The sequence below is a fragment of the Gadus morhua genome, chromosome 15, assembly GCF_902167405.1.
Source record: "Gadus morhua chromosome 15, gadMor3.0, whole genome shotgun sequence".
Taxonomy (NCBI): domain Eukaryota; kingdom Metazoa; phylum Chordata; class Actinopteri; order Gadiformes; family Gadidae; genus Gadus; species Gadus morhua.
Window position 1 is genome coordinate 10090418 of NC_044062.1, and position 27448 is coordinate 10117865.

General features: G+C 48.8%; 3 protein-coding genes across 17 annotated transcripts in view; all 3 read right to left on the reverse strand.

The window, feature by feature from the left end:
* LOC115559654 (mitogen-activated protein kinase kinase kinase kinase 3) overlaps positions 1-14065 on the reverse strand; it is a 30045-nt gene extending 15980 nt beyond the window's left edge. For 6 of the 14 annotated variants that reach the window (XM_030378665.1, XM_030378659.1, XM_030378663.1 and 3 more), the window contains exons 1-15: positions 13828-14065; positions 10821-10878; positions 9930-10020; positions 9670-9734; positions 9420-9475; positions 9133-9180; positions 9007-9049; positions 8775-8847; positions 8539-8670; positions 8181-8243; positions 7927-8008; positions 7633-7749; positions 4086-4164; positions 2500-2558; positions 1105-1167 (exon numbers count right to left, since the gene is read on the reverse strand). In XM_030378665.1, the coding sequence (XP_030234525.1) occupies positions 1105-1167; positions 2500-2558; positions 4086-4164; positions 7633-7749; positions 7927-8008; positions 8181-8243; positions 8539-8670; positions 8775-8847; positions 9007-9049; positions 9133-9180; positions 9420-9475; positions 9670-9734; positions 9930-10020; positions 10821-10878; positions 13828-13923 (1125 nt within the window). In that variant the 5' untranslated portion in view covers positions 13924-14065. Of the gene's footprint in view, positions 1-1104; positions 1168-2499; positions 2559-4085; positions 4165-6151; positions 7050-7632; positions 7750-7926; positions 8009-8180; positions 8244-8538; positions 8671-8774; positions 8848-9006; positions 9050-9132; positions 9181-9419; positions 9476-9669; positions 9735-9929; positions 10021-10820; positions 10879-13827 lie in introns of those variants that run through there. The other 8 variants (XM_030378666.1, XM_030378664.1, XM_030378661.1 and 5 more) reach the window with 5 other exon arrangements.
* A 432-nt stretch (positions 14066-14497) lies between these two features.
* thumpd2 (THUMP domain containing 2) lies at positions 14498-19397 on the reverse strand. 2 transcript variants are annotated; one of them, XM_030378705.1, is made up of 11 exons: positions 18982-19397; positions 18349-18487; positions 17564-18126; positions 17344-17421; positions 17168-17220; positions 16959-17046; positions 15998-16069; positions 15790-15904; positions 15496-15616; positions 15081-15341; positions 14498-14658 (listed from the first exon to the last, which is right to left on the reverse strand). In XM_030378705.1, exons 1-11 carry the CDS (start codon positions 19336-19338, stop codon positions 14634-14636), a joined length of 1872 nt encoding a protein of 623 aa, XP_030234565.1. In that variant the 5' UTR covers positions 19339-19397; the 3' UTR covers positions 14498-14633. The 2 variants fall into 2 exon arrangements, with proteins under 2 accessions (XP_030234565.1, XP_030234564.1); XM_030378704.1 differs by having other exon boundaries at positions 14498-15341; positions 18982-19366.
* Positions 19398-19653: 256 nt separating this feature from the next.
* Positions 19654-25774, reverse strand: tspan14 (tetraspanin 14). Its single transcript, XM_030378757.1, has 9 exons — positions 25623-25774; positions 24234-24320; positions 23301-23351; positions 22807-22953; positions 22521-22691; positions 22183-22308; positions 21922-21966; positions 21614-21730; positions 19654-21004 (listed from the first exon to the last, which is right to left on the reverse strand). Exons 2-9 carry the CDS (start codon positions 24312-24314, stop codon positions 20936-20938), a joined length of 807 nt encoding a protein of 268 aa, XP_030234617.1. The 5' UTR covers positions 24315-24320; positions 25623-25774; the 3' UTR covers positions 19654-20935.
* Positions 25775-27448: the final 1674 nt, after the last annotated feature.

Consider the following 27448-nt stretch of genomic DNA (forward strand, 5'->3'; position numbering starts at 1 on the left):
GATAGTGTCAGTAGTACTATCCAACCCAGTGACATAGAAGAGATAGTGTCAGTAGGACTGTCCAACCCAGTGACATAGAAGAGATAGTATTCTCAATAGTCCCATCATAAGTAGCCAATGGTTTCCTCACCACCTGACAAAGGTTGTGTGTTTGTCAGGTTGTGAGGTTGTGCGGTCGCTTCGTTAATAGGTTGTGTAGCTTGTAGAGGGAGGATGAAGTAAATACCAAGTGATGAGGGACAGGAGAACTGTGTAGTGGGTCGCGTTGTGTAGCAGTGTGCTAACACAGCTACACTACCAGTAGTAGGAGAACCATTCCAGTATGTGAGCCAGCAGTCATCAATGACCACAGACCAACGTACCAGTCCTAACCAGTTGGAACCAGTGGTAATCAGCTCCTCCACTCTTAATGACTTTAATTTAAACCAGCCTAAAGTTGTCATAACCAGTTTAAGGTGGTCTGAACAGGTTGAAACCAGTCAAAAGGAGTTAGAACCGTTACTAGTTTAAAGCAGTCTTACGGTGTCATAATCACTTCTAACTGGACCTAAACCATGTTAGCTCATCATAACCAGATGTAATGAGTCATAAGCAGTTTCAACTCGACATTACCGCTGGTTAGCAGTTTCTTAGCAAACATAGCCAATGATAATCACACTTTACCAGTTTAAACCAGTCCAAACCGGTCATCCCCAAGTGAGAGGCTTAACTGAGTAGGGAAACCAACAAAACACTAAAGACGTGTGGTGAAAAATGAAGGGGTGAACAGCATGAGGGGGATGGGACCGTGAAGATGTGAACAGCCTGAGGGTGACCATGAAGGGATGAACAGCCTGAGGATGACCATGAAGGGGTGAACAGCCTGAGGATGAGGTGAAGATGAAGGGGTGAGGGGACCATGAAGGGATGAACAGCCTGAGGGTGAGGGGACCATGAAGGGGTGAGGTGGACCCAGAAGGAGAGAATGATAAAGAGTCATAGAGAGGAGAAAGAAAAATGAGACAAAACAGAAGAAGAAGGAGCAGGTGAAGTAGAGACAGGAGAGACAGCCGACTGACAGACTCACGGACAGAGAGAGAGAGGTAGAGAGAGGTAGAGTAGTACCAGGTTAGGTCTTGCAGTATAGTAGAGCTCCTCAAAACAGTCCAGATAAGGCTCTGAGGCTTGCTGGTCAGTAGGACAGAACAAGAGACAACAAGTTAGTACAGCTCGCCGCTAACTGCTAGCAGCTAACAGCTAACAGGTAGCAGACACCTGCGGACAGATAGCAGCTTCCTTCCACCAGCAAGCAGATACTTGCCAACAGATAGCATCTACCCTCACAGCTAAACTGCTCCCAGATATCAGCTTCCTGCTTACACCCACCTGCTCCTAGCCCACTGATCCCAAATAAGACAATCAGAGTTAGCAGCTAACTGCCCACCTGCTTTCGGCTAACAGCTAGCAACCACCTGGCAACCCCTCCTTACTATGACCCAACCTCTGCCTGCTAGTGAGGATGGGTTGAAAGCTCTAGACAAGGTGATGAGGAGAGAAGATGACCGCTATCTGATAGCTAGATCAACAGAATGGACAGATTTATAGCTAGCTATCTGTACAGCAGCCTATAAATAATATATTAACTATAATAATAATAATATAAATATTTCCACTAGATATGGAGGATTTGAGGGAAGATGATTCAGAGGAACTGATGAGACATAACGCTGAACAGAGAGACAGAGAGACAGAGAGACAGAGAGACAGAGACAGAGAGAGAGAGAGAGAGAGAGAGAGAGAGACACACACATAGAGACAGAGAGAGAGACAGAGAGAGACAGAGAGACAGAGAGACAGAGAGAGAGAGAGAGAAAGAGAGAGAGAGACAGAGAGAGACAGAGAGACAGAGAGACAGAGAGACAGAGAGACGGAGAGAGACAGAGAGAGACACAGAGAAAGAGAGAGAGAGACAGAGAGAGGGTGACAGAGAGAGACAGAGGGAGAGAGAGAGAGAGAGCGAAAGGAGAGAGGCGGTGGTCATGCAGATCAACTCTCTCATTCACTCCTTCCATGGTCATCAACTCTGAAACGGTTTGTTGACGGTAACGCTGTTTACCGGGACTGTAGCTTAACAACAACGGTTACCACAGTAATCCATGTCCAGGTAGAGTACAGTTTCCATGGAACCGAAGGAGTCACCTGGTTAGTGTGAAGCCCCGCGACCCACCGAGCAACCCAGGAGAATACTGAATGAGTAGGGGTCTGGTTAACCGGGTTCTGGTTACCCAGGGTTCTGGTTAACCAAGCTCTGGTTACCCAGGGTCTGGTTAACCAGGGTCTGGTTACCCAGGGTCTGATTAACCAGGGTCTGGTTACCCAGTGTCTGGTTAACCAGGGTCTGGTTGCAAGGTTACCAGGGTCTGGTTAACCGGCATCTGGTTAGGTGTGTTACTACCCTCTGCACACAGACACACACACACACACACACACACACACGAGGACACACACGGGGACACTCACCGCTTCGTGGTGCGGCTCAGTCTCCTTCCTCAACGGAGGATCAAACTTCACCTGACCAACTGGGCGAGAGACACAGACAGAGAGAGAGACAGATAGAGAGAGAGAGAGGGGGAAGAAGATTAAGTTGTGTTGCCGTGTGTTTTGGGTAAAAGTTTACCCAAACCACGGCGCTGGAACATTGTTCAGCGTGTTACATTGTTTAGCGCGTTGTAATTTGCAGCTATTATATATTATTAGGGCTGCCCTTGACCAAAGATTTTGCTAGTCGACTAGTAGTCGTTAGTACAAGCCATTAGTCGAATAGTTGTCGCATGTTTATAATATATATATAATTTTTTTGGGGGTATCAGAAAATGGTTTGAGTTCCAGGGCTGAGAAATGTGTTATGTATTTACTTATCACAATCATCTTAAATGTTGCTGCAGCGATGCATCATATATTCCGTTGCAACCACAACATCCGCATCAACTGCTGTTACCGGAGAAGGAGAGCGTCTTTTTTGCTTCATTCCACATCTAACAAACACTGGGACAAATGTAGTTGATTTCTGTTTTGACCTGAGAAAACAGGGAGCGGAAGGCCGGGACCCGATAATGTTCAGCTAACTGTTGTCAATAATGTCGAAAGTAGCGTATGTGTGTGCGTGGGAATTGCAGTGTGTGAGTGGACAAGTGAGGAGAGCGAGCGATAGCGTGTCAGTTTTGAGTAATGAACGAGTCCGGTTGCGTCTGTACCAACGTGTACTGTAAAGTTAGTGAAACTAAGAATAAAGTACCCAGCCTGTCAATAATCGGCAGCCGCTTCATTCCGACCATATTCCGACTATATTCCGACCTATAAGCAGACCCACTGCCGGTCAAGGTGAAGGGTGTTACCCCGATAGAACATACATATCATAATTAGTATTAGGGATCGACCGATACGGATTTTTTAGGGCCGATACGATACCGATATTTTTTCATCAGCCTTAGCCGATACGCCGATACGGCGATACCGATATTTAGAGCCGATACTACTTTTTTTTTTTTTTTTTTTTTTTTTTTTTTTTTTGCTCCCTCAATCATAAAAATGACACTGATAACAAATGTTACGAGTCTCAATTAAAAAAAAGGAACATTTATTGAACTTCAATATAAAAAACTATATTTAACAAATAGTAAAAACAGGTGAGGTAGAACAAGTTAAAAAAAAAAAAAAAAAAAAAAAAAAAAAAAAATCGGCGAAAATCGGCCGCGTATCGGCCGATACCGATACACGTAAAAAACGCGAATATCGGCCGATAATATCGGCCGACCGATATATCGGTCGATCCCTAATTAGTATGATTTAATTTGTATTTTTTTCTGCGACTAACCGACCAATGAAACTTGGTAAACTGAGACTCTTCTCATCGACTAAAGTTTGGCAGCCCTATATATTATGTAGGGTGTTATATTGTGTAGCTTGTTGTATTGTGTAGCTTGTTGTATTGTGTAGCGTGTTACATTGTGTAGCGTGTTACATTGTGTACCGTGTTACTGCGTATTGTGTAGTTGTGTTATATTGTGTAATTGTGTTATATTGTGTAGTTGTGTTGCATCACTTACAGTTGATCTCTGACAGCGTCTTCTCCTCTCTAGTGCCCCTGCTGGTGGAGCGGATGCGGTGCGGGACGGACACTGGAGACTGGAGACACACATACTCAGTTAGACAGACACACACTCAGTTAGACAGACAGACACGCACTCAGTTAGACAGACAGACACGCACTCAGTTAGACAGACAGACACACACTCAGTTAGACAGACAGACACACACTCAGTTAGACAGAAACAAGTCAGACCATTCAAGGACCGAAGGACAGTTGAAACAATGATGACACAGCAGAACAACCAATCACAGCAATGCAACGCACCATGACATCAGAACCCTTACTAGCAGAGTAAGGGTTCTGTAGTTCTTAAATCTACAGAGCCTCACAGGGATTCAAACCCCTAACCTGGGTCACTGGAACAGCACTATGTCCATTGAGCAGCACTGGGAATTGAACCCCTGACCAGCAAGACCACTAATAACGGTTCATAGCACTTCCTCTGCAGGCCAACTAGTAGCAGGCGTACTCGGCAGAGCACTGGGTGACGGTGTTGTAAACATTTGAATCGGTAAACTACCCGACTGATCCGCATTGAAGCGCTTGTGTTTCTCTATTTTTTGTGTGGGAATCTAGGGCCGTTTGTCCCCAACTGTATAATTTTTGCAGAGATCACATGTGGTCTCCTTAATGCTGCCAGATTTCTTCAAGCAACCCTTTATCTTTACCATCCTCCAACCACTTGTCGCTCAACAGACATTTCCCCATAATTTCACTAATACCTAGTTTCCACCGAGCGGGGCGGGGCGGGTCCGAGCCGCCCCCCGCCGTTTTCCACCGCCGACACTCCCCTGATGCGAGGGCGGGGCTTAAGCCGGAGGGCGATAGCTTCGTAAGCATTCGTCCAAGGCAAACTTTTGCTAGACATTTCTTCAATTAACTAAGCTTTCGCCGTTGTCCAGAAATACCTTGCGGGTACTGTGTTTGTTGGTTTTTATCCCCCTGTCGCAAAGAGGTGACGATTCTGTCGGCCAATCAACGGACGGCGTGTGTAGCGCCACCTTTATCGGCACCCATTCAGACTGCTTGGTACCCCAAGGGTGGAGATAGGAGCTGCTCAGCACGCTTATTTCGGGGGCCCTGCCCAACTTTTGGCGGTTGAATCGCAACGAACCGAACCGCCGCGAGGACTACCTGCGTAACTCTCACTCTGTCACCACCACACCTTCTCCAGTAGCCTTCTGGTTCTGGATCTACGGAATCCAGATGACAGCCGCAAACAACACATGCTAACCCCAAATGTACCCTGGTCACGTAGAAAATTGCGTTAAAAAAAATACACCAGATGGAGAGACTTTTCACTCGCTCTGCCCCTTATTACAGACTTTTTTAGGCCTTGAAAACCGAAAGTTGTATTTAGGACTTCTTAAGGACCCAGGACCACTATACTTGGTATGGTAAACAGAAGCTAATCCTTGATTTAGCACACAGAAGCTATCGCCAGGTTTAGCACACAGAGGCTAATGCTAGGTTTAACATATAGAAGCTAACGGTAGGTTTAGCACACAGAGGCTAACGCTAGGTTTAGCACACAGAGGCTCACACTTGGTTTAGCACACAGAGGCAAACGCTTGGTTTAGCACACAGAGGCTAATGCTTGGTTTAGCACACAGAGGCTAAAGCTAGGTTTAGCATACAGAGGCTAACGCTAGGTTTAGCAAACAGAGACTAACACTAGGTTCAGCAAACAGAGACTAACGCTAGGTTTAGAATACAGAGGCTAACACTAGGTTTAGCATACAGAGGAGTATTTTGAAGGACTTCTATCTGAGATCTGAAAACACAGCAAACGCAAACCATGCATGAGAAGTTAGTCATAAGTTACTAACGTAAACCTAGCAAACTAACCAACCTGCCAAAGTCCTCACCGCACTCCATGCAGCAGGAAGTACAGTAATAACGACAGATGAGCAGGCCACAGCATCCCTAACGCTCACACACCAACCAATTAACCCATTCACCAATTAACAACTCCACTCGTTAGTGAGGGGGGTCCCTGGAGCGGGGGGTCACACTCAGTACCTTGTAGTGCGCCACGAAGCAGGGGGCACGGCGGGCCCTGGGGCTTATGGGTAAAAAATGACCTCTATACTTAAACTGAGCGGGAGGGGGGGAGACAAGTAGAAGGATGAAGTGAGAGTGAGAGAGGGGAGCAGGATGGAGGGGTGATGAGACAGAGGAAGGGAAGGAAGGTGAAACAGAAATAAAACGATAGAAAAAGGGAACAGGTTTCCATGACAACCCCCTGACCACCCCCGGGTTCGGCTCATGTCTCCTGCTGCCACCGACTCTACTTGTCCCTCCATGAGTCCCAGCGGCCACCACTGGTCTCTCAGTGAGTTCCAAAAGGCTCCAATGGTCTCTCCGTGAGACCCAACAGGCTCTACTGGTCTCTCCATGAGTCCCTATCCCTAGCATTAACTCTAATATTTACAGGACACCCCGCTGGAGAATGGAGGCTGAGGGATGTGACTTCATATCCCATGATGCTCCACTTCTTCCCCCGGTGTTTAGTCTGGAGGCTTTATTGACCCTAGGTAACACTGGCCTCTAAAGTGGAACACACCATGTGACCAGAGGATTGTTCAACCCTATAGGATATATGATACCTTAGGAGAACACCATGTGACCAGAGGACTGTTTAACCCCGAGACTAAGACTATGAGACTGCTCAGCCCGTCATGAGACTGCTCAGCCCGTCATGAGACTGCTCAGCCCCGTCATGAGACTGCTCAGCCCCGTCATGAGACTGCTCAGCCCCGTCATGAGACTGCTCAGCCCCGTCATGAGACTGCTCAGCCCCGTCATGAGACTGCTCAGCCCCGTCATGAGACTGCTCAGCCCCGTCATGAGACTGCTCAGCCCCGTCATGAGACTGCTCAGCCCCGTCATGAGACTGCTCAGCCCGTCATGAGACTGCTCAGCCCGTCATGAGACTGCTCAGCCCCGTCATGAGACTGCTCAGCCCCGTCATGAGACTGATCAGCCCGTCATGAGACTGATCAGTCGTCATGAGACTGCTCAGCCCCGTCATGAGACTGCTCAGCCCGGTCATGAGACTGCTCAGCCCGTCATGAGACTGATCAGTCGTCATGAGACTGATCAGCCCCGTCATGAGACTGTTGCTACCAGTTCCAGAGCAGAGGAGGAAGACGAGGACAGGGTGATGAAGGACAGAGAGGAGGAGGAAGAGGATGAAGAAGAGAATAAGAGAGAGAAGACTAACGTCAATATTGAATGACTTCATAAACAGAGTTATTATTCAATCCATCTCACAGAAAACAAAACAACGCTAAAGTGTTCAATAGATGATCTAAACAACCTCCTTCTCTCCAGCCCCCAGGTCCCCATGGCCACGCCCCCCCAGGTCCCCATGGCCACGCACCCTCGGTCCCCATAGCCCCGCCCCTCTAGTCCCCCCAGCCCCGCCCCCTCAGACTATCGGTCCCGCCCCATCTGACCCCCGGTCCTCTTGCCCCCCCTCCCATGGCGACGGGGCTGACCTCGGGCTCGGGGTCCTCGTCCTCCAGGTCGGGGAAGGCGCTGTGGTCGGGGTTGGAGGCGCGGTCCAGCAGGTCCACGGCCAGGGTTCGACTCAGGGGCTGGGACACAAAGGGGTGCTGGACGGCCAAGCCACCGGACACACAGCCAATCAGAGGGGAGACACAGGACACAGCCAATCAGAGGAGAGTGACAGGACACAGCCAATCACATCATTACTTTAAGAGTCTGATGGTGCCCCATCATATCCTCATGACATACAGATTAAAATATGAAATATTAATATCTAATGTCACCTGCAGGAGCTTCTCAGCCGTCGGTCTCTTCTTCGTATTCTTAGTCAGCGAGAGTTTAACAAACTGGTGGAAATTATTAGTCCTAGAGATAGAGCGAGAGAGAGAGAGAGTGAGAGAGAGATTCGTCATCACTGTAGATCTGGTGTTGGTACATTAAGTTAATGCTACTTCAATATATGAACATAAGTCTGTATGGTGAAACTACCATATATAGAATAGGTCATACTGGGACATGATTGGACGAGGAGCCTTACCACTTCACCTTGTCTTTGAGCTTGGGTGGCTGGAAGTTACTCTTGGTCATCAGGAAGAGAGCCCTACAGAGAGAGAGACCAGCAGGTAGAGAGAGAGCAGCAGGTAGAGAGACCAACAGGCAGAGACACAGGGAGAGACCGACAGAGAGAGTCCAGCAGGGAGAGACCAGCAGGGAGAGACCAGCAGGTAGAGAGCGTTACATCCCCTACAAACGTACGTGCATATAGTCACGTGTCTGTGTGTGTCTCTGTGTGTGTCTCTGTGTGTGTGTGTCTGTGTGTCTGTGTGTGTGTGTGTGTGTGTGTGTGTGTGTGTGTGTGTGTGTGTGTGTGTGTGTGTGTGTGTGTGTGTGTGTACCTCATTGGGTGCAGGTCGAACATGGGGGGCTGCAGCTCGGCAAGCTCTATGGCCGTGATGCCCACCGCCCAGATGTCACACAGCTGGTTGTAGCCCCCCTTCCTCTCTACCGCCGCCACCTCGGGGGCCATCCTGCGGGGGGGGGGGCAATACAGGTCAGACACACACACACACACACACACACACACACCATGAGACACACACAAGGTACAAACACACAAACACACACGACTCACCAGTAGGGCGTTCCAATGAAGGACTTCCTCTTGGCCAGAGTAGCTGTGATCTGTGCAGAGACCCCGAAGTCGGCTGAGGAGAGAGAGGAGGGGTGAGGGGGGGAGAGAGGAGAGAGGAGAGGAGGGGAGGAGGGAGAGGGGCAGTGAAAGATCAGTTTTTTGTGAAATCTCATAACCAGTATAAAAGAGCGAGAGAGCGAGTGAGAGGAGCGAGAGCGAGAGAGAGCCTTACCTAATTTGACGTATCCGTTGTCCGTTAGTAAGATGTTGGCTCCCTGACGAAGACACAGGTAAAGCATTATCCCCAGAATCAGAGTTTAATGCATCATAAAGGTTCACGCCTCGGACTCCAACTTACCTTTATGTCTCGGTGCATTTTGCCTTTGTTGTGTAAATAATAAAGACCCTGAGAGAGAGAGAGAGAGAAAGACATGAAGAAGTGCCATCCATTGTCTGTCTGTCTGTCTGTCTGTCTGTCTGTCTGTCTGTCTGTCTGTCTGTCTGTCTGTCTGTCTGTCTGTCTGTCTGTCTGTCTGTCTGTCTGTCTGTCTGTCTGTCTGTCTGTCTGTCTGTCTGTCTGTCTGTCTGTCTGTCTGTCTGTCTGTCACTGATTATTAGTGTGTGCTGGGTGTGGTTCTGTCTTACTTGCAGGGTCTCTCGGGACATGTAGGCGATCTGGGACTCCGAGAGAGGTCCCGTTACTAGGGAAACACAACAGGGATACCTTCAGATACCACATTATGTAAAATATACTCTATAAACATACATCCTTTCAGACACCTTTTAATATTATATTAAATACAGACACATATAAAGAACACAAGGTAACCCTTTAACACTTTACAGAAGCTGTACCATAAAACCGTAGAGAGGACAGGAGAGAAGGAGAACCTACCATGATAGATGTCCTGTAGCGATCCTCCTCCACAGTACTCCATACTGATCCATAACTTATCTCTCCTGAAATACACATCCAGTCATTAATAATCGTTCAATACACATGAACATGAAGACACACTAATACAACCACACATGAACACACTCATACAACCACACATATAGACACACTAATAAAAACACACATGAAGACACACTAATACAACCACACATGAAGACACACTAATAAAAACACACATGAACACACACTGCCCTCACCGCAGGTAGCTGCCGAAGTATGCCACGATGTTGGAGTGTTTACAATCCTTCATCATGATGATCTCCTGCTGGACCACCGCAAAGTCCTCCCCTACACACACACACACATTATAATATATACAACACACACACACACACACACACACACACACACACACACACACACACACACACACACACACACACACACACACACACACACACACACACACACACACACACACACACACGTATTGTAACTTAAGAACACACCTTTGTTTACACAAAAACAAATACTCCCTCCCCCTCTCCGTCCCTCGTTACAGTACAGTATGCCGCGAGTGATGCGACGCGCCCGCTGGCCGCGTCCTCCCCCTGGCCGCGTCCTCCCCCTGGCCGCGTCCTCCCCCTGGCCGCGTCCTCCCCCCGGTGTCTGAGCTGGGACACTTCCCCCCTCCCACATGTGTTTGTGATGTTTTTGATATGTTGCTTATGTGCTGAGGTGTTTTTTAGAGGAGCATAGTTTGGGAATTAACTTTTTTTTTTTTTTCGTTTACCCTCTTGTTTACCTTTTCTTATCTAATGAGGTCGCGCATGCGCCCCAACAGCCTCTCCGTCCTGTCTCCCCACACTGTGTTTAATGTTTCATGGACGGGATGTAACTGGTAATAATTTCCCTGCCCCCTCAAAGACAATAAAGTATTCATTCATTCATTCATTCAAATATCAACAAAGGAGGTGTAGAGGAGAGAGGAGGTGGTGGAGGAGAGAGGAGGTGGTGGAGGAGAGAGAGCAGGTGTAGAGGAGAGAGAGGAGGTGATGGGAGGTGTAGAGGAGAGAGGAGCTGATGGAGGTGTAGAGTTGAGAGAGGAGGTGATGGAGGAGAGGGGGGGTGATGGAGGAGGTCCTCACCAGGTTCCAGCTTGATGACCTTGATGGCAGCCAGCTCCCCTGTGTTGACGTTACGAGCCTTGAACGAACACACACACACACACACACACACACACACACACACACACACACACACACACACACACACACACACACACACACACACACACACACACACAGTTAGTTTACATATTGTGCACATTGTGTGTGTCAGCTCCTCTAGTCTTCCTAGAGAGGCTGCAGAACTCTTCATGTTATTTATAGAGCTGTAGGAGGAGAAATTATACATGAGGAGCATCCACCGTGCAGCTCAGGGGCGGGGCTACATGCTCAGGGGCGGGGCTATGTGCTCAGGGGCGGGGCTACATGCATAGCCTGCTAATAAGCTTGCTAGTTAGCTTGCTAGTTAGCAGGCGTGACAGAACACGTGTCCCCAACCCTCTAGGACCTGCAGGGAGAGACCAGTAATACTGGTTAAGAGGAACCAGCCACACAGTAACTAAAGCAGCCTGCACGGAGACAGGCAGTCGGACAGACATGCTGCTGTAGGGCTCAGTTGACTGAAGACAGACAGACAGGCAGGGACAGACAGGCCTGTGCCGGTCTTCTGTCTTAGGGAGCACTCCCGGAGTGAGTAGATTGAGAACATGACATATGCAATACCTGAAACACGGAGCGGAAACAGATCCCTCCATTAGAAGTCCCTCCCTCTCTCTCTCCTCTAAAACCCATGGAAGCGAACGTCCCACCCTCTCTCTCTACTCTAAACCCATGGAACAGAGAGTAACGCCCTCTCTCTCTTTCCTCTAGACCCATGGAACCGAAAGTCCCGTCCTCTGTCCTCTAGACCCATGGAACTGAAAGTCCCGCCCTCCCACCTCTAGACCCATCGAACTGTAAGTCCCGCCCTCTCTCCTCTAGACCCATCGAAACTGCAAGTCCCACCCTCTCTCTCTCCTCTAAACCCATGGAACAGAATGTCCCGCCCTCCCTGTCTCCTAATCCCCTGTGACTTAAAGTCCAGCCCTGCCTCCCCACTAGGTGGACGGAGGGTCCGCATCCCGATAGAAGAGGATTGCCGGAACACGGTTCAGTGCTCAATAAAGTGAAGCTAGCAATTGAATTGCCGTGCTAGGCTGAGCAAGGTCAGTCATGGCCTGATACAGCACATCAGGTTGTATTAACATACAAGCACTAGGATGGTACTACTAGCATACAGGCACTAGGATGGTACTAGCATAAAGGCACTAGGATGGTACTACTAGCATACAAGCATGGATGGTACTATCATACAGGCCTAGGATGGTACTAGCATACAGGCACTAGGATCGCACTAGCATACAGGGACTAGGATGGTACTACTAGCATACAGGCATGAGGATGGTACTAGTATACAGGCCCTAGGCTGGTACTAGCATACAGGCCCTAGGATGGTACTGGCATACAGGCCCTAGGATGGTATTGGCATACAGGCCTAGGGTGGTGATAGCATACAGGGATGGTACTAGCATAAAGGTCCTAGGATGGTACTAGCATACAGGCACTAGGATGGCACTAGCATAAAAGGCATTTGGATGGTACTGTATGTATGTACTACTAGCATTGTTGGGGTTAGTATTCCTTCTGTACTAGATGTGTTAGTAGTCCTACTTTAGTTTGTTGGTTACTAGTAGTCCTACTGTACTAGGTGGGTTAGTAGTCCTACTGTACTAGATGCCATTAGTCCTACCTTACTAGATGTTAGTAGTCCTACTGTACTAGATATTAGTAGTCCTACTGTACTAGATGTTAGTAGTCCTAGTCCTACTGTACTATGTGGGTTATAAGCCCTACTGTGCTAGGTAGGTTGGTAGTCCTACTGTTCTAGATGTGTTAGTAGTCCAACTGTGATAGATGTGTTAGTAGTCCAACTGTACTAGGTGGGTTGGTAGGCCTACTGTACTAGACGTAAGCAGTCCTACTGTACTAGATGTGTTTGTAGTCCTACTTTACTAGATGTGTTAGAAGTCCTACTGTACTAGATGTCAGTAGTCCTACTTTACTAAGTGGGTAAGTGGTCCTACTGCACTAGATGTGTTAGAAGTCCTACTGTACTAGATGTTAGTAGTCCTACTATCCTACAGTCCCCTGGGTTAGTGGTCCTACTGTACTAGATGTGTTAATAGTTCTACTGTACTAGGTGTGTTAGTAGGTCTACTGTACTAGGTGGGTTAGTTTGATCAGTTCACCGGCTGTTTCTCTACACTAATCTGTGTTGTCAACTCCTACTGGATAATGTATTATTTTACACTTCAATATCCTAGAGCAAACCTGTGTCTGACTCAAACTGACTGAAACATGCAACACGCATTCTGTTCACAGAACAAGAGAGAGGAGGAGGTGTGGTCTGATGGACACGGAGGGCAGAAGGTCCACCTGTCTCTTAGTTTAGCACGCAAACCAGAGAGCCTCACCCCGACACCATCATGTCCATCCAATAACCCCCAAGCCTCCAGCAGAGCTCCCATCAAACCCACCTTCAAAGGGCGGCCTGTTAGTTTTTAACAACTTAACATAACGAGACCATTTAACTAACCCCACCGTACGAGACCAGAGACACCCCGCTGAGCTGTCATCTGGCTGTGTGTGTGTGTGTGTGTGTGTGTGTGTGTGTGTGTGTGTGTGTGTGTGTGTGTGTGTGTGTGTGTGTGTGTGTGTGTGTGTGTGTGTGTGTGTGTGTGCCTCTAGTAGAACACCACCAGTCCGGTCTGAACTGTCTAAAACCACTGGAAGCAGAGGATTCGAACCTTCTCTACTGATCTACACATCCACCGTCTCAGTGAGTGTCTGTCTGTCTGCTGTGGGGGTGAATTCCTGTCTGTGTGCTGTGTTATGGGGTGAGTGCCTGTCTGTCTTTCTGCTGTTGGAATGAGATCCTGTCTGTCTGCTGTGTTCCTGTCTGTGTGCTGTGTTATGATTGAGTGCCTGTCTGTCCGCCGTGTTGTGGGGGTGAGACGGGGTGCTAGCTGCTAGCCTCGGAGCTAGGTACCTTGTACACATCGCCGTAGGTCCCGCTGCCGATCCTCTGGATCAGCTCGAAGTCCTCCTGCGGGTTCCGCCGCGACAGGTCCCCGCTGGCGTTCATCGTGGGCTCCACCGTTCGGGGCTCCGCTCGTTTCAGACGGACTCCAGCACGGAGGAGACGGCGTGAAGACGAGTGTTTAGAAACATACGAAGCTCACCGCGTCATCCAGCTCCAACATGGCGGCCCAAGCTCTGCGCAGGCGCACAAATGCTGGCGTACATTCTCCGTCGACTTCCCACTGAGGCAATAACAACATCACATAAAAATACAATCTAAATAGTATTATCTAATAATATATAAATGACTAATGATAGTAATCATAAACAAATGATCACATCATCCTTCGCTATGTTCCAGTTATTCGTTTGTATTGATTATGTAATTTGCTTTGACAATGTCTGTCATGCCAATTTCACTCCGGTGAATGAATCACTGGAGCGACTGCAGTTCTGATCTTTGACATCACAAAGCTGTCTAGAAGATGCTATGCTACTATGCTACTACGTGGTCCAGACCATGGTCCAGACCATCAGAGGTTATTTCATCAGATGACAACTGAAGAAAGGACTGAAGGAAAGGAAGAGGAATTCTTCTCCATATTTTTTAATCGTATTGCAGTAATAACTTACGCAAATTCACAATTTTATTGATAATTTTATTAAAACCATTATAAAAATACATTTGATAAAAAATACTTGATAACATTGTTGGTTGTCTGTGGAGCGCTTGTGGGTCAGGCTCCACCTTAACGTAGAAGTGGATCAGTCCGTCTATAGCGCCCCCCTCTTAACGTAGGAGTGGACCAGTCCGTCTATAGGGGACCCCTCTTAACGTAGGAGTGGATCAGTCTGTTTATAGGGGCCCCCCTTTAACGTAGGAGTGGACCAGTCCGTCTATAGCGCCCCCTCTTAACGTAGGAGTGGACCAGTCCGTCTATAGCGCGCCCCCCCCCCCCCCCTCTTAACGTAGGAGTGGACCAGTCCGTCTATAGCGCCCCCCTCGTAACGTAGGAGTGGACTAGTCCGTCTATAGCGCCCCCCTCTTAACGTAGGAGTGGACCAGTCCGTCTATAGTGGCCCCCCTCTTAACGTAGGAGTGGACCAGTCCGTCTATAGTGCCCCCCCTCATAACGTCGGAGTGGACCAGTCCGTCTATAGCGCCCCCCTCTTAACGTAGGAGTGGACCAGTCCGTCTATAGCGCCCCCCTCTTAACGTAGGAGTGGACCAGTCCGTCTATGGCGCCCAGGCTCAGTCTGTGGGTCGCCTGGAGCCGGAGGCTGGAGAGAGGCCCAGCCTGGAGCCCGGGGTCCTGGGGGTCCTGGGGGGGCTGAGTCCCGGGGGCCTGGGTCTCGGGGGCCTGGGTCCCGGGGGCCTGGGGGAGCTGAGTCCCGGGGCGCGGCCCAGGCTGGAGCTTCTTCAGCTGACAGGACATCGGAGGGCTGAGGAGGAGAACAAGAGAACCACCAGGACGCAGAACCCTGGAACCACACACACACGCACACACACACAAGGGCATACTGGTTAAGGAGTTGGAATGATAGCCGGAGGGTGGCCAGTTCGAATCCCGAAAAAGGGATAAATAAAAGATAACTTAACTTAACATTCCCTTGAAAAAAACACACACACACACACCTCTCCATCTCTGAGACGATGCAGAGCAGACTGTCGGCCATGTTGGTCTTTGTGTTGAACTTTCTGCCGAACGGTAAGTCGCACACCACCGCGTCCACACTGCTGCTACACACAGGGAGGCCTGGAAAACACAAACACGTACACACACACACACACACACACACACACACACACACACACACACACACACACACACACACACACACACACACACACACACAGGGAAGCCTGAAACACACAACAGACAACGACAAAAGGTGTGTGAGGAAGAGGGTGATGGAGGTGGGTGGGTACCAGAGCAGGAGGCCTTCATCAGGTGAATCCTCTCCCTCAGGTCAGCAAACGCTACATTCTCATTGGCCCTCTGCAACTGTCCGTCATCAATGTCCACACCCAGGAAATGGACATCCTGTAAGAGGGTCCATTGGTGGGCTTTAGAACGGGGTTGACAAGGACCATGTATAACTTCATCAACAGGCATTCTGGGTAATGTAGTCCTGACCTTGTGATCCTGTGCAGCCTCCAGTAATATGGTTCCTACGCCGCACATCGGGTCCAGCACACACCAGCCTGGCTGATACACACAATACACAACATGTTACACACAACGCAAAACATGATGTTATACACAACAGCTTGGCTGATACACACAATACACAACATGTATCACACAATTCACAGCATGTAACACACACCAGCCTGGCTGATTCACACTTTATACACACCAGCCTGACTGATACACACAATACACAACATGTAACACACGATATGTTACACACAACACTAGGGCCCGACCGATTTATCGGCCTGCCGATTTAATCGGCCGATTATAGCCTTTTTGAAAATAATCGGCATCGGCCAAAAAGACGCCGATTACAACCGTTTTTTGTTTTTTTTTATAAATGTTATTGCGCTTAGTATCCTGCAGATTGCGCTCCTACTCGCCTTGCTAACTAACAACTTTAGCTGGAGTAAAAAAGAGGAGATTGAATTTTACCGTACAACATGAAAGCACGCTCGCTCAGGCAGCTGCGCACTCACCTCACCAATGTACACAAGGCGCGTTGTTTGAGCATGTTGTGCCTGTTTTTCTTTAGGTCCCAGGCCATGTTAATTTGTTATACTGTAGACTCTAACGGTGAAACCATACTGCTCAGCACGCACGTGTTAGTCACTGCTCACGAGCGCAGCACATTGGGAGTTAGTTATTTATTTTACATCACACTCATTTTTGACTGTAAATGTATTCTAAAACACTCAAAGGTTCTGCATTCAATTCACATATTCGTCAAAAGTGTTTAAAGTATATTTAAGGTATCAAAAACTACGTTTTATATGCTTTTTTTTTTTTTTTTTTTTTTTTATCGGCCGATTAAATCGTAATCGTAATTTTTCTCTGAAAATAATCGGCATCGGCACTCAAAAATCAATATCGATCGGGCCCTACACAACACCTTACCCACCTGTATGCCGGCCAGCGAGCCGAGGGTCCAGGCCACGGTGGACCGGAGCCCTGTGGTCCTCATGTAGCTCCTGCTGGCTAGGGGCAGTCTGACACACACACACACACACAAAATGTTAAGATACCAGCGGTCAAACACACACACAAACACAGACTCTGGTGTGACCTTTGACCCTGCTGAGGTCAGGGGTCAGAGGGGACATTCCTGACCTGGTGAGGGGAATCCCGAGGATGCTGTGGTCCCCACTCAGGTACACGCTCACCTGCAGGGGGGTGGGCGGGGGGTTACCATGGGGACAGGAGTCACGTGACCCGGGGGTCATGTGACGCGGGGTTGGTCATGTGACCCCGGGGGCCGGGGTCGAAAGGTGGGTAGGGTTGTTTACCTCCAGCTGGGGGCTCCTCAGCTCCACCCTCCAGCCCAGCAGTCTGCTCAGCCCTGAGCCAATCACACGGCTCGCCTCCTGCAGCGCAGAACACAACAGACTCACGCAGTCACCACGGCGACAAGACAGTAATGTTTATCATAGCCTTCTGTCCGTCTCTCGCCGGGAGCATCGCTGGACCCGACCGGCAGACAGACAGACTGGTGTTTGAGCTGCGTACCTGGGAGTTGAGAGAGCGACTCAGGGGTCCTGAGAGCTTACAGTTGACCCTGAAGGAGAGCGCCTCTGAAGGGAAGGGGGAAGAGAGATGCTCCTTCTGTCTCATTATCTTTCTGTCTTCCTCTCCTCCTCCTCCAACCTCTCTTCCGCCACCTTTCTTTCTCTTCTCTCCACGCTTATGTTCTGCATTCACTCCATCACTGCTTTCCTCCTCCTCCTCCCCCTCCGCTTGTCTCTCGCTCCTTCTTCCATCTGCACTCCCCTCCTCTCCCTGCTGTGTTCTCCTCCCTCTCTCCTCCTCCCTGCCACCTGTCTTCCTCTGGGGTCCGGCTCCCCGCAGAACGTCTGAGTCACAACGCTCTATCTCCCCCTGCAGGCCGTCTGAGCCAAGGCGCTCTATCTCCCCCTGCAGGCCGTCTGAGCCACGGCGCTCTGTCGCCCCTTGCAGGCCGTCTGAGCCACGGCGCTCTGTCTCCCCCTGCAGGCGGCTCCAGGTCAGCGCAGCATCGCCCCACTGACGCCCATCACCCAGCAGCCTGGACTGGAGGAGGGAAGCCGCCTTAACTAGGACAGACAAACAGACAGACAGACAGGCAGACAGACAGACAGACAGACAGACAGACAGACAGATAGACAGACAGACAGACAGACAGGCAGGCAGACAGGCAGACAGGCAGGCGGACATTAGGAGAGGTCAACAGACAGACAGAGACAGACACAGAGAATAACACCAGACACTAATAATCAGAGGGGAGCGATGAATGGAAGCAGAGCTGTGTGCGCTACCTGGGCAGGTGTGGGCCGGCAGGGCGACCGGGCCGTCTCGTGACACCAACAGGAACAGCCTCTCTGCAGACTTCAGCCGCCGCAGCGCGTCCATCCCCGCGGAGGTCCGGAACAGGACTTTACCGGAGACGTGACATACCTGAATACAGCCCGGGGTTCGGGGTTAGGGTCCACACTGACCGCCAAACCCCGACCCTCGTGGGGTCAGAAGAACACCCTAATGTTGGCATACCCTCATACTCTATCCCCACGCTGTCCTTTCGCAGATAAAACCAATGCCCTGTGCCCAGGTCGTTAAGAGGTACAGAAAACAAGTACAACATGTATGAGCTTTCAACTGTTCAATCATTGTTTATAATAGTAATATCGGTCCCCTGCCTTCTAATATATATACTGGCCATGTACATTACATGTTTAGCCCAAATAATACCAGGGTTTCCTACAGTACAAGTACGCGGTAGAATGGCATCAGGAACGTCAACTTAGTTATGATGGATATAGCATGAGTATAGTATATTATGAATATAGTCCCATTACACAGAGCCAGGGACAGTACTGCCGTTCTAGCAGGTGTATGGGGGAGCGACCAACAGACTGATGGTTCCAACACCCCGTGGACCGAGGAGAGCTCACCTCTTCAGCCCCCAGTCGGGTCCTCAGCTCCCGGACCAGAACCTCCTCCAGCCCGCCGCCCGCCGTGCAGAAGAACCTCCGCTCCTCCGTCAGACCTCTGCTCGGTCCTAATGGTTCAGAACCCATAAGGTCTCTGCACGGTCCTAATGATTTAGAACCCTTCAGATCTCTGCTCAGTCCTAATGGTTGTAATGGTTCAGATCCCGCCATGCCGCGCCGGACCTTCGACTGTTTACACCGGAAGCGGAAGTAGAGCTTCAACAGCGGGTAAAAGTTAGCTAAAGGTTCGATATTCGCTGGATATTCGGTTTTCATTAACCCCGCAATCGGATGAATCAACACAATTGCAATTGACATTATCGCAACTTAAACATTTCCGATGTGATCATGTACCAATGGACAGATGTTTACACATATGCAATAATGTAATAACTCTCATAAAGTACGGCTCATTCTTCAAAACTCCGGAAAATAACTTTATAAGTACTAAATCTACATTTAGTCCCGAGTATCTAAGCGGTACATGGATACAAAATTATTGAGAAGCTCTAAACTGGTGCATAATTAATAAACGATCAACATTAGAGCTCCTCAAGGGGGCTCGAACCCTCACCCACCATCACATGGTTCAGGGACGAGTCCAAACGAATGAACACTATGTGTGAGATTCAGTCAAGGATGTATTTTAGGCTTTATTGTATATCAGTGTGTAAAAAAAACGACCATTCAACAAAGCAGACAATTCAAGCATACAATTTAAAAAATGTTTTCAAAAAACATATTTACAAAAAAAAATCCCTTTTAATAATGGGACAATGTTGCCTTCATGAAATCAACTAAACATTGAGTATTTATTGGCAGTGGTGAATATTAGTTAGAATTTGAAAGTGTGAATGTTCTGATCTGTTCAGAGTATGTAAACAGAATTGCGGATGTGAGGGGGTTAAGGCGTCCATCTCGTCCACCAGGATGTGAGAGGCTGAATTTGTGCAAAGCTTCACATGAGAAGTGTTTATTTGGAAGTTCTCTCAACAGGATCAGAGCAACGAAGGCTTTGATCTCAGGCTACAATCGTCTTCTCAAGGACGCACTGGGACAGAGAAGATGAAATATAATTTAAAAAAACATGAACACAATAATATGCGCCTGGCGTAAAGATAAGCAGCTGGTTTCTCAGCAACCAGCATCCCAGTGTCAAAACTTTCAATCTTTATTTACAAAACGATAGAGCGCAATTAAATTCTAACAATCATGTAGCCAAATATTGATTAGACATTAACGTAAAAAAATGATTTGTCTGTCGGAAGTAGAGCAAATTAACTTTTCTTAGGAATGGTTTGGACCTGAGGCAGTTCTGTATGTTAAGGGATGCCTGAATGCTGATTCGACAGTTGGTTGCCATGGCTTCGGTTGTATGACAGGCCCTAATCGGTTGGACAGCGCTACAAGTTACTCAAGCTGTTTGTGATTGGCTCCACTCTGAGCAGATCACAGACAGCTGCTTGTAAAACGTGGTTTCACCAGAGATGGCGCTGGGGTCCCATTTGTGGCTCTTTGAATCCCAGCAGCTTAATGTAACGAGGATGGGTTTCTGTTCTCCTGATCAGTGGGTCAGCTGCGCTGCTCCACCACGCGGCCCGAGGCCAGCTCCTCTAGAGGATCATCTCCAGGGGAACCTAGTCTGGGACAGGGGACCACCCTACAGAGGAACCTGGTCTGAGAGGGGGACAGGGCACTACCCTAGGGAGGGAGGTGTGTTCTAAGGCCTGAAGCCATGGAGGAGAACATCAGAAGGCATGGGGAGGTTCTCCAGAGGAACCAGAAGGCATGGGGAGGTTCTCCAGAGGAACCAGAAGGCATGGGGAGCCATGGAGGGGAACCTCAGAAGGCATGGGGAGGTTCTCCAGAGGAACCAGAAGGCCCGTCTGGCTCTGCTCCCCCCCTAGCCGCCGCATCAGTGGAAGTTGAACTTGACCTTCTCAATTTCGGCGATCAGCGTCCGCGCTAGGTAGATCCCCACCATCTGGAGACACAACCCGCAGTTAACCACTAACTAACCCCCACTACTTCATCAGCTACTGGTTACCACTAACTAACCCTCACTACTGCATCAGCTACTGGTTACCACTAACTAACCCCCACTACTGCATCAGCTACTGGTTACCACTAACTAACCCCCACTACTGCATCAGCTACTGGTTACCACTTACTAACCACCACTACTGAATCAGCTACTGGTTACCATTAACTAAGCCCCACTACTGCATCAGCTACTGGTTACCACTAACTAACCCCCACTACTGCATCAGCTACTGGTTACCACTAACTAACCCCCACTACTGCATCAGCTACTGGTTACCACTTACTAACCCCCACTACTGCATCAGCTACTGGTTACCACTTACTAACCCCCACTACTGAATCAGCTACTGGTTACCATTAACTCACCCCCAGTATTGAATCAGCTACTGGTTACCAGTAACTAAGCCCCACTACTGCATCATCTTACGAGTACCAGTAACCAACTATTATTAACTTTACAACTGGGTTAGAATTAGCTACTACTGTTAATACAGTGGTTAGTTTAGGTTAACTAGTTTCTCAGCTGGTTAACTAGTGGTTAAACTCTTACCTGTAGCAGGGAGATGACGATGAAGACGATGGCCACTGTGTACATGTTGCCTGGCAACCAGTCCTCCAAAGCTGGGATGCAGCCCTTGGTGTAGATATCCATCCAGTCGTCCTGAGACTGACACACACACACACACACACACACACACACACACACACACACACACACACACACACACACACACACACACACACACACACACACACACACACACACACACACACACACACACACACACACACATTAAAAGCATTAACAGCAGAGCTCTTATGTCCATATTTCATAGATAGAACTAAAGGGAGCCTCACCTTTAATCTGACGTCGTAGCCACACTGCGTGTTGATCACTGTGTCCTGCAGGGGGCGACAAACGGTTAACCAGGAACTAACTCATATAGAAAGGAGGGACAGACATCACGCAGACACAGACATCACACAGACAGACAGACATCACACAGACGGACAGTAAAAGACACAGACACAGAAACAAAGACACAGATAAAGACACAGACAGAGAGACAGACAACACAAAGATAAGAGAGACAGAGACAGACAGACAGTGTGTCTCACCGCGGGGTCCTTCCTGCAGCAGGAGAAGGGGACCCCACACTTCTCCCGGCTGCGGTGCGTCCCGTTGCAGCTGAAGTAGACATTGCGGTCCCAGTCGTTGGGCTCCTGGGCCCCGCAGCATTGGTTCTGGAGGACCGCAGGGCCGTTACTACGGCTACATACTCACAGGGCCGTTACTACGGCTACATACTCACAGGGCCGTTACTATGGCTACATACTCACAGGGCCGTTACTACGGCTACATACTCACAGGGCCGTCACTACGGCTACATACTAACAGCCCCACCCCCTGTCAGCCCCGCCCCCAGGCAGCCCCGCCCCCCCTCAACCCGCCCTACCAGCCTCTGCAGGGAGTCGATGAGGTTCTGCAGGTCGATGTCGTCGCGATACGCCTTGATGTTGTTCAGGAAGAAGTCGTTGATCCAGTCGCGGACCTGGCCCTGGAACACCACCACCAGCACGGCCGCCGTCAGCTCCAGGAAGAAGATGAACCCGATCAGCCCTGAGAACTGAGAGCACACCGCCAGGACACCGTCAGTACAGCACACCGTCAACATGCTCAAAACCCCACACTGTCACCACACAACACAACACCGTCACCACCGTCAGAGGGAGCGGACGTACAAACTTGAGCAGGCAGATGTTCTCCCGGAGCGCGCCCACGCAGCCGGCGAAGCCCAGGATGAAGGTGATGGCCCCCACCACCAGCACCATCCACACCGGGTCCAGCCCGTGCATCCGGGTCACCTGGGTGAGGTCCAGCAGCACGCCCTGGGGGGGGGGGGGGGGGGGGGGGGGGGGGGCGTTAGGGTAGGGGTACCGCTGAGACAGAGGAGGTTCTACACACATACACTCCTTTTATACAGTTTAAGTCTGAGCCCTGAGCTCAGTGTCGCCATGGAGACGGGGATTATTATAATGAACCACACCGCCTTGACTACAGGACCACACGGATGGCCGTCATCTAGAGACAGAGAGGTACCAAACAGTTCCTCCGTAGTCACCTCATCCTCATGACCTCACAGACCTCCAGTTTCAGGAGGAAGAGGCGGAGGTCATGTGAGGAGGAGGAGGTCATGTGAGGAGGAGATGTGGTGTGAGGAGCAGCCGATCTTTACCTTCTCGCTCCAGGCCCAGAATCCGATGGCGATGAAGGCGGCGCCGGCCAGCTGAAACACAAACAGGACGTGGGCAGGGTCAGGCATGGGCGGGGTCAGGGTGTGGGCGCGGTCATGACATGGGCATGTAGTCCCCTCAGCTGAGGGTACACCACACCCATTCCTTCTCTCACTCTCTTAATTTCTACATGATTTATACATTTCTTCTATTTCGGGCCTTTTATTTTTACTGTTATTTGGGCCCAGCCACTGTGACGCCTAACGCTCAACTAACTCCACACGGTCTGACAGGGAGTTGCCATTGCGTCAAAGGAAGTGAGCGACAAACAGACTCTTATCATTTCCTGTAAGCGCAACCGAATGAGGAAGTGAGCTGCAGCAGATGGCTGGCTCTGTGTTCAGCCCGGGAGGTCAGACGTCAGAGGAGGTTGAGGAGGGAATCCCACCTAGCAGCTGACCTTCAGAGGACCTGGGTGGGGCCTGAGGCCGGGTAAATCTGAGTTCCTGAACTCAGGAAGTTCTTTCATAATAACGCAGAACGCTTTCAAAATAATGCAGAACGCTTTCACAATAACATCCACAGCATTTCACAACATCTCTGAATATTGGCTTAAGAACGGGCTTTAGGAATCTCTTCCCGGACTCAGGGGCTGCCCGGAGATACACACTCCCACACTAGTACGCATACTGCTGGTCCTCTGCGGTAATATGTAGTACTAGAACTACTAATAGTACTGGCACTCAGCGGTAGGATGTAGTACTTGAGGTGGTATGTAGTACTAGAACTACTAATAGTACTGGCACTCAGCGGTTGGATGTAGTATTTGAGGTGGTATAGTACTAGAACTACTAATAGTACTGGCACCCAGCGTTAGGATGTAGTATTTGAGGTGGTATGTAGTACGTGAGGAGGTATGTAGTACTAGTACTCACCCAGAAGATGATGTTGTAGCTGAACATGAGGTACTTGAAGCAGCAGCTGACCTCTGCACTCTCATAGCGGTAGTAATGCATTGTGGCCTATGGACACATGAACATCACTAGAGCCGTGAACATATGAACGTCACTGGAGCAGTGAACATATGAACGTTACTGGAGCAGTGAACATATGAACGTCACTGGAGCAGTGAACATATGAACGTCACTGGAGCAGTGAACATATGAACGCCTTCATATCCCTGGAGCAGTGAACACATGAACATCACTGTTCATGTGTTCGCTGAACAGTGAAAAAAACGATTATAAAACAAGTTTGCATCACAACTTCCAACTGACAAAGACAACTCTGCATTTCCACCCACATCCCACATGTGAATATTTGCTACTACCACCAAGATCAGCAGTGAACACATGAACACCTTCAGATCACTGGAGCAGTGAACACATGAACATCACTCGTGTGAAACCGTGAACACATGAACACAGCATCTCACTGGAGCAGTGAACACATGAACACATATCACTGGACCAATGTTACCGCTATACAACATGGACAGTGGCACATGATCCCATCACCACAGCACCACTCGGGCAAGAACCACCCACCCCCCTGGCAATGACACCACTTCCATGGCAACACCATCATCGGATACCACAATAAACATCAACATCACGACTGCAGACGGAGAATGGACGACAGCGGGACGCGACTCCTCACTCATCACAACGGAGGGCTGTGATGAGTGAGGAGTCCCAGAGGCCGAACGCCCACCGTGGAGGCAGCGGAAGGACCTGGAACTCTGTCACATCTCATGGGAGGGGGTCACCTCGAGATTATAGGGACGGTGTAATAAGTATCAATGCAGAATAAACAGACGCGCAATTAAACGCACACTGAACATAGTCCGCCCACTCACTACACTATCAACCCCCCCAGATGAGGAGCAGAGAAATAAGGAGCTGGTCTCTGAGGAGTTGAGATGAGGAGCTCAGAGATAAGGAGCAGAGAGATGAGGAGCTCAGAGGAGCAGAGAGATGAGGAGATGTTTTTTGAGGAGCTGGTCTTTGACGGCTGTCTCCTGCTCCAAACACCGAGCCACAATAAGATGTAAACATCTAAAGATCAGCACTCAGCTCGACCTCCCGTCTGTCACCAGAACAGTTTAGGGACCAAACGAACGAGCCGTAGAAACACCGACCGGAATACAACGAGAGGTGAACCAAGTGGAGAAACTGGTCGGAAAGTAAAGTTTGAAGTGACGCCACTTCGTTAGCTTCGATGCTAACAACCCAAAAGGTTTAAAGCCACACCGCTAACAGCTAAACAGCTAACAGCTAACCCGCCAAGGACTGTAAGGTTGAAGTGAGAAGTGAAACACAAACCTCCGTATCGCCCTTCCGTCTCAGGCCAGGAGAATCGAGAGTTAATCCTTTTCTGTCAACTTTAAACTTGTTACTCTCTTCCCCTCCTCCTCCTCCTCCTCTTATCTCCCCCTCTTCCTCCTCTTCTTCTCCCAATCAAGTAGTTGTGTAGTAAACAGCGCCGCTACAGTACCGTCACCGAGGGGCTGGAGGGGGAACTGCAGCCCCAGGTTTAAAGGGGACATATTATGAAAACAACACTTTTCCTGGGATTTGGGGTGTTGTTTTGGGTTTCTGGTGCTCCAACACGCATACAAACTTTGAAAACAGTCCGTACAGGATTTTTTGAGCGAGATAGGCATTTCTGAAAGTACCCCGCCTACAGTTACAAACGATGTCGCGGTTCATGGACTTCAGAGAGTCAAGGCCAAAGTTCCTTTCCCCCAATTCTTCTCAACCATGGCCGATATATCCCCCACTACGAGTCTTTACTTGTTGTGGAAGTACCAGAGACGTCAGACGCAGTCTTTATGATTCATAATATCATTCGAGGCGCACCTAGCTTTTGGCCGTGATATTAGATATAATATTATATAAATACCCATATATAATATTATTATTATTATATTATATTATATAAATATAGAGCTCCAGGAGTCCGCAAACGGCAACAATCCCTTCTACTTCATGCTGTGGTTCAGTCTGACAACTCATTGGTCAATGGGCAGCAGCTCATTTGCATTAAAGCTACAGACACCAGAAACAGCGCATTCTGAAGTGACTGAAACAGAGGGGATTAGGCGAGATTGTTTTTTCCTAGAAGCTATATCCAGCAAACAGCTTCAACACATGTTTTCTGGAACTCAAATACTATTTTTACTTGTTGGGAAAACACCATAATATGCCTCCTTTAATATCCCTTATAATAGATAGCTCTATATCCAGCCTTTTTTAAACACTAGATAACCCTTTAGGAAACACCCAGTCAGTAGAAAACCCCTCATACAGGCGTCTACTCCAGCCGACTGGGTTAGGGAGTATCCTCTGTCTGAATCTGAAGGCTACAGAACTGATTTATGAAACACTTGTTGATGCAGACAGGCTCCTCTTGTGGATATAATAATTCAGAGGAGTGGTTTTAACAGGACTGATGCTAAGCTAAGCTAGAGGATAATGACACTTTGGTTGTGAGTTCATGAAGACCGGCTGTTTAAAAAGTCTTTGCCTTTGTAATCAGATCAGAAGTTGTACAAGTCAAGAACAATAATTCAATATATAATAGTATCATGGTTTCTTCACAGTTTGAATGAATTTCATTGAATTTCTTGTCGAATTGTATCATGCAATTAACACTATCTTGTAAAAACAAAGAACCAGAGAATGAGAGTGTTTGATTATTTATATATATACACAATAAATATATATATACTGTATATATATACTGTATATATACACAGTATGGCATATATACTGTAAATGTACATCCTGCATTATATACCGTAGCCTATATATACTGTGTATAGATTTACTGTATGTATACAGTATAGCATATATATCCTGTGTATATCTATACATTCATCAGAGAAGAAGGGGGTTCGTTTTTCTCTGGGATGGACAGAAGAGGGATGGCAGAGCGCCACACCGCTTCAGTTCACTGGAATGAACCGTAAACAAGCTGGAACACCTAGAGAACAATCCGAGGAACTAGGGAATGATGATTAACTCTCTGCAGGTTGAGCTGAGACCAGAGCTACACATCATGTATCACGCCTTCCTCTAATCTATCTAGATAGTGAGTAAGTGTAGTGAGTGTATTCAGTCTAGTCTCGTCTAGTTACTCAGATCTG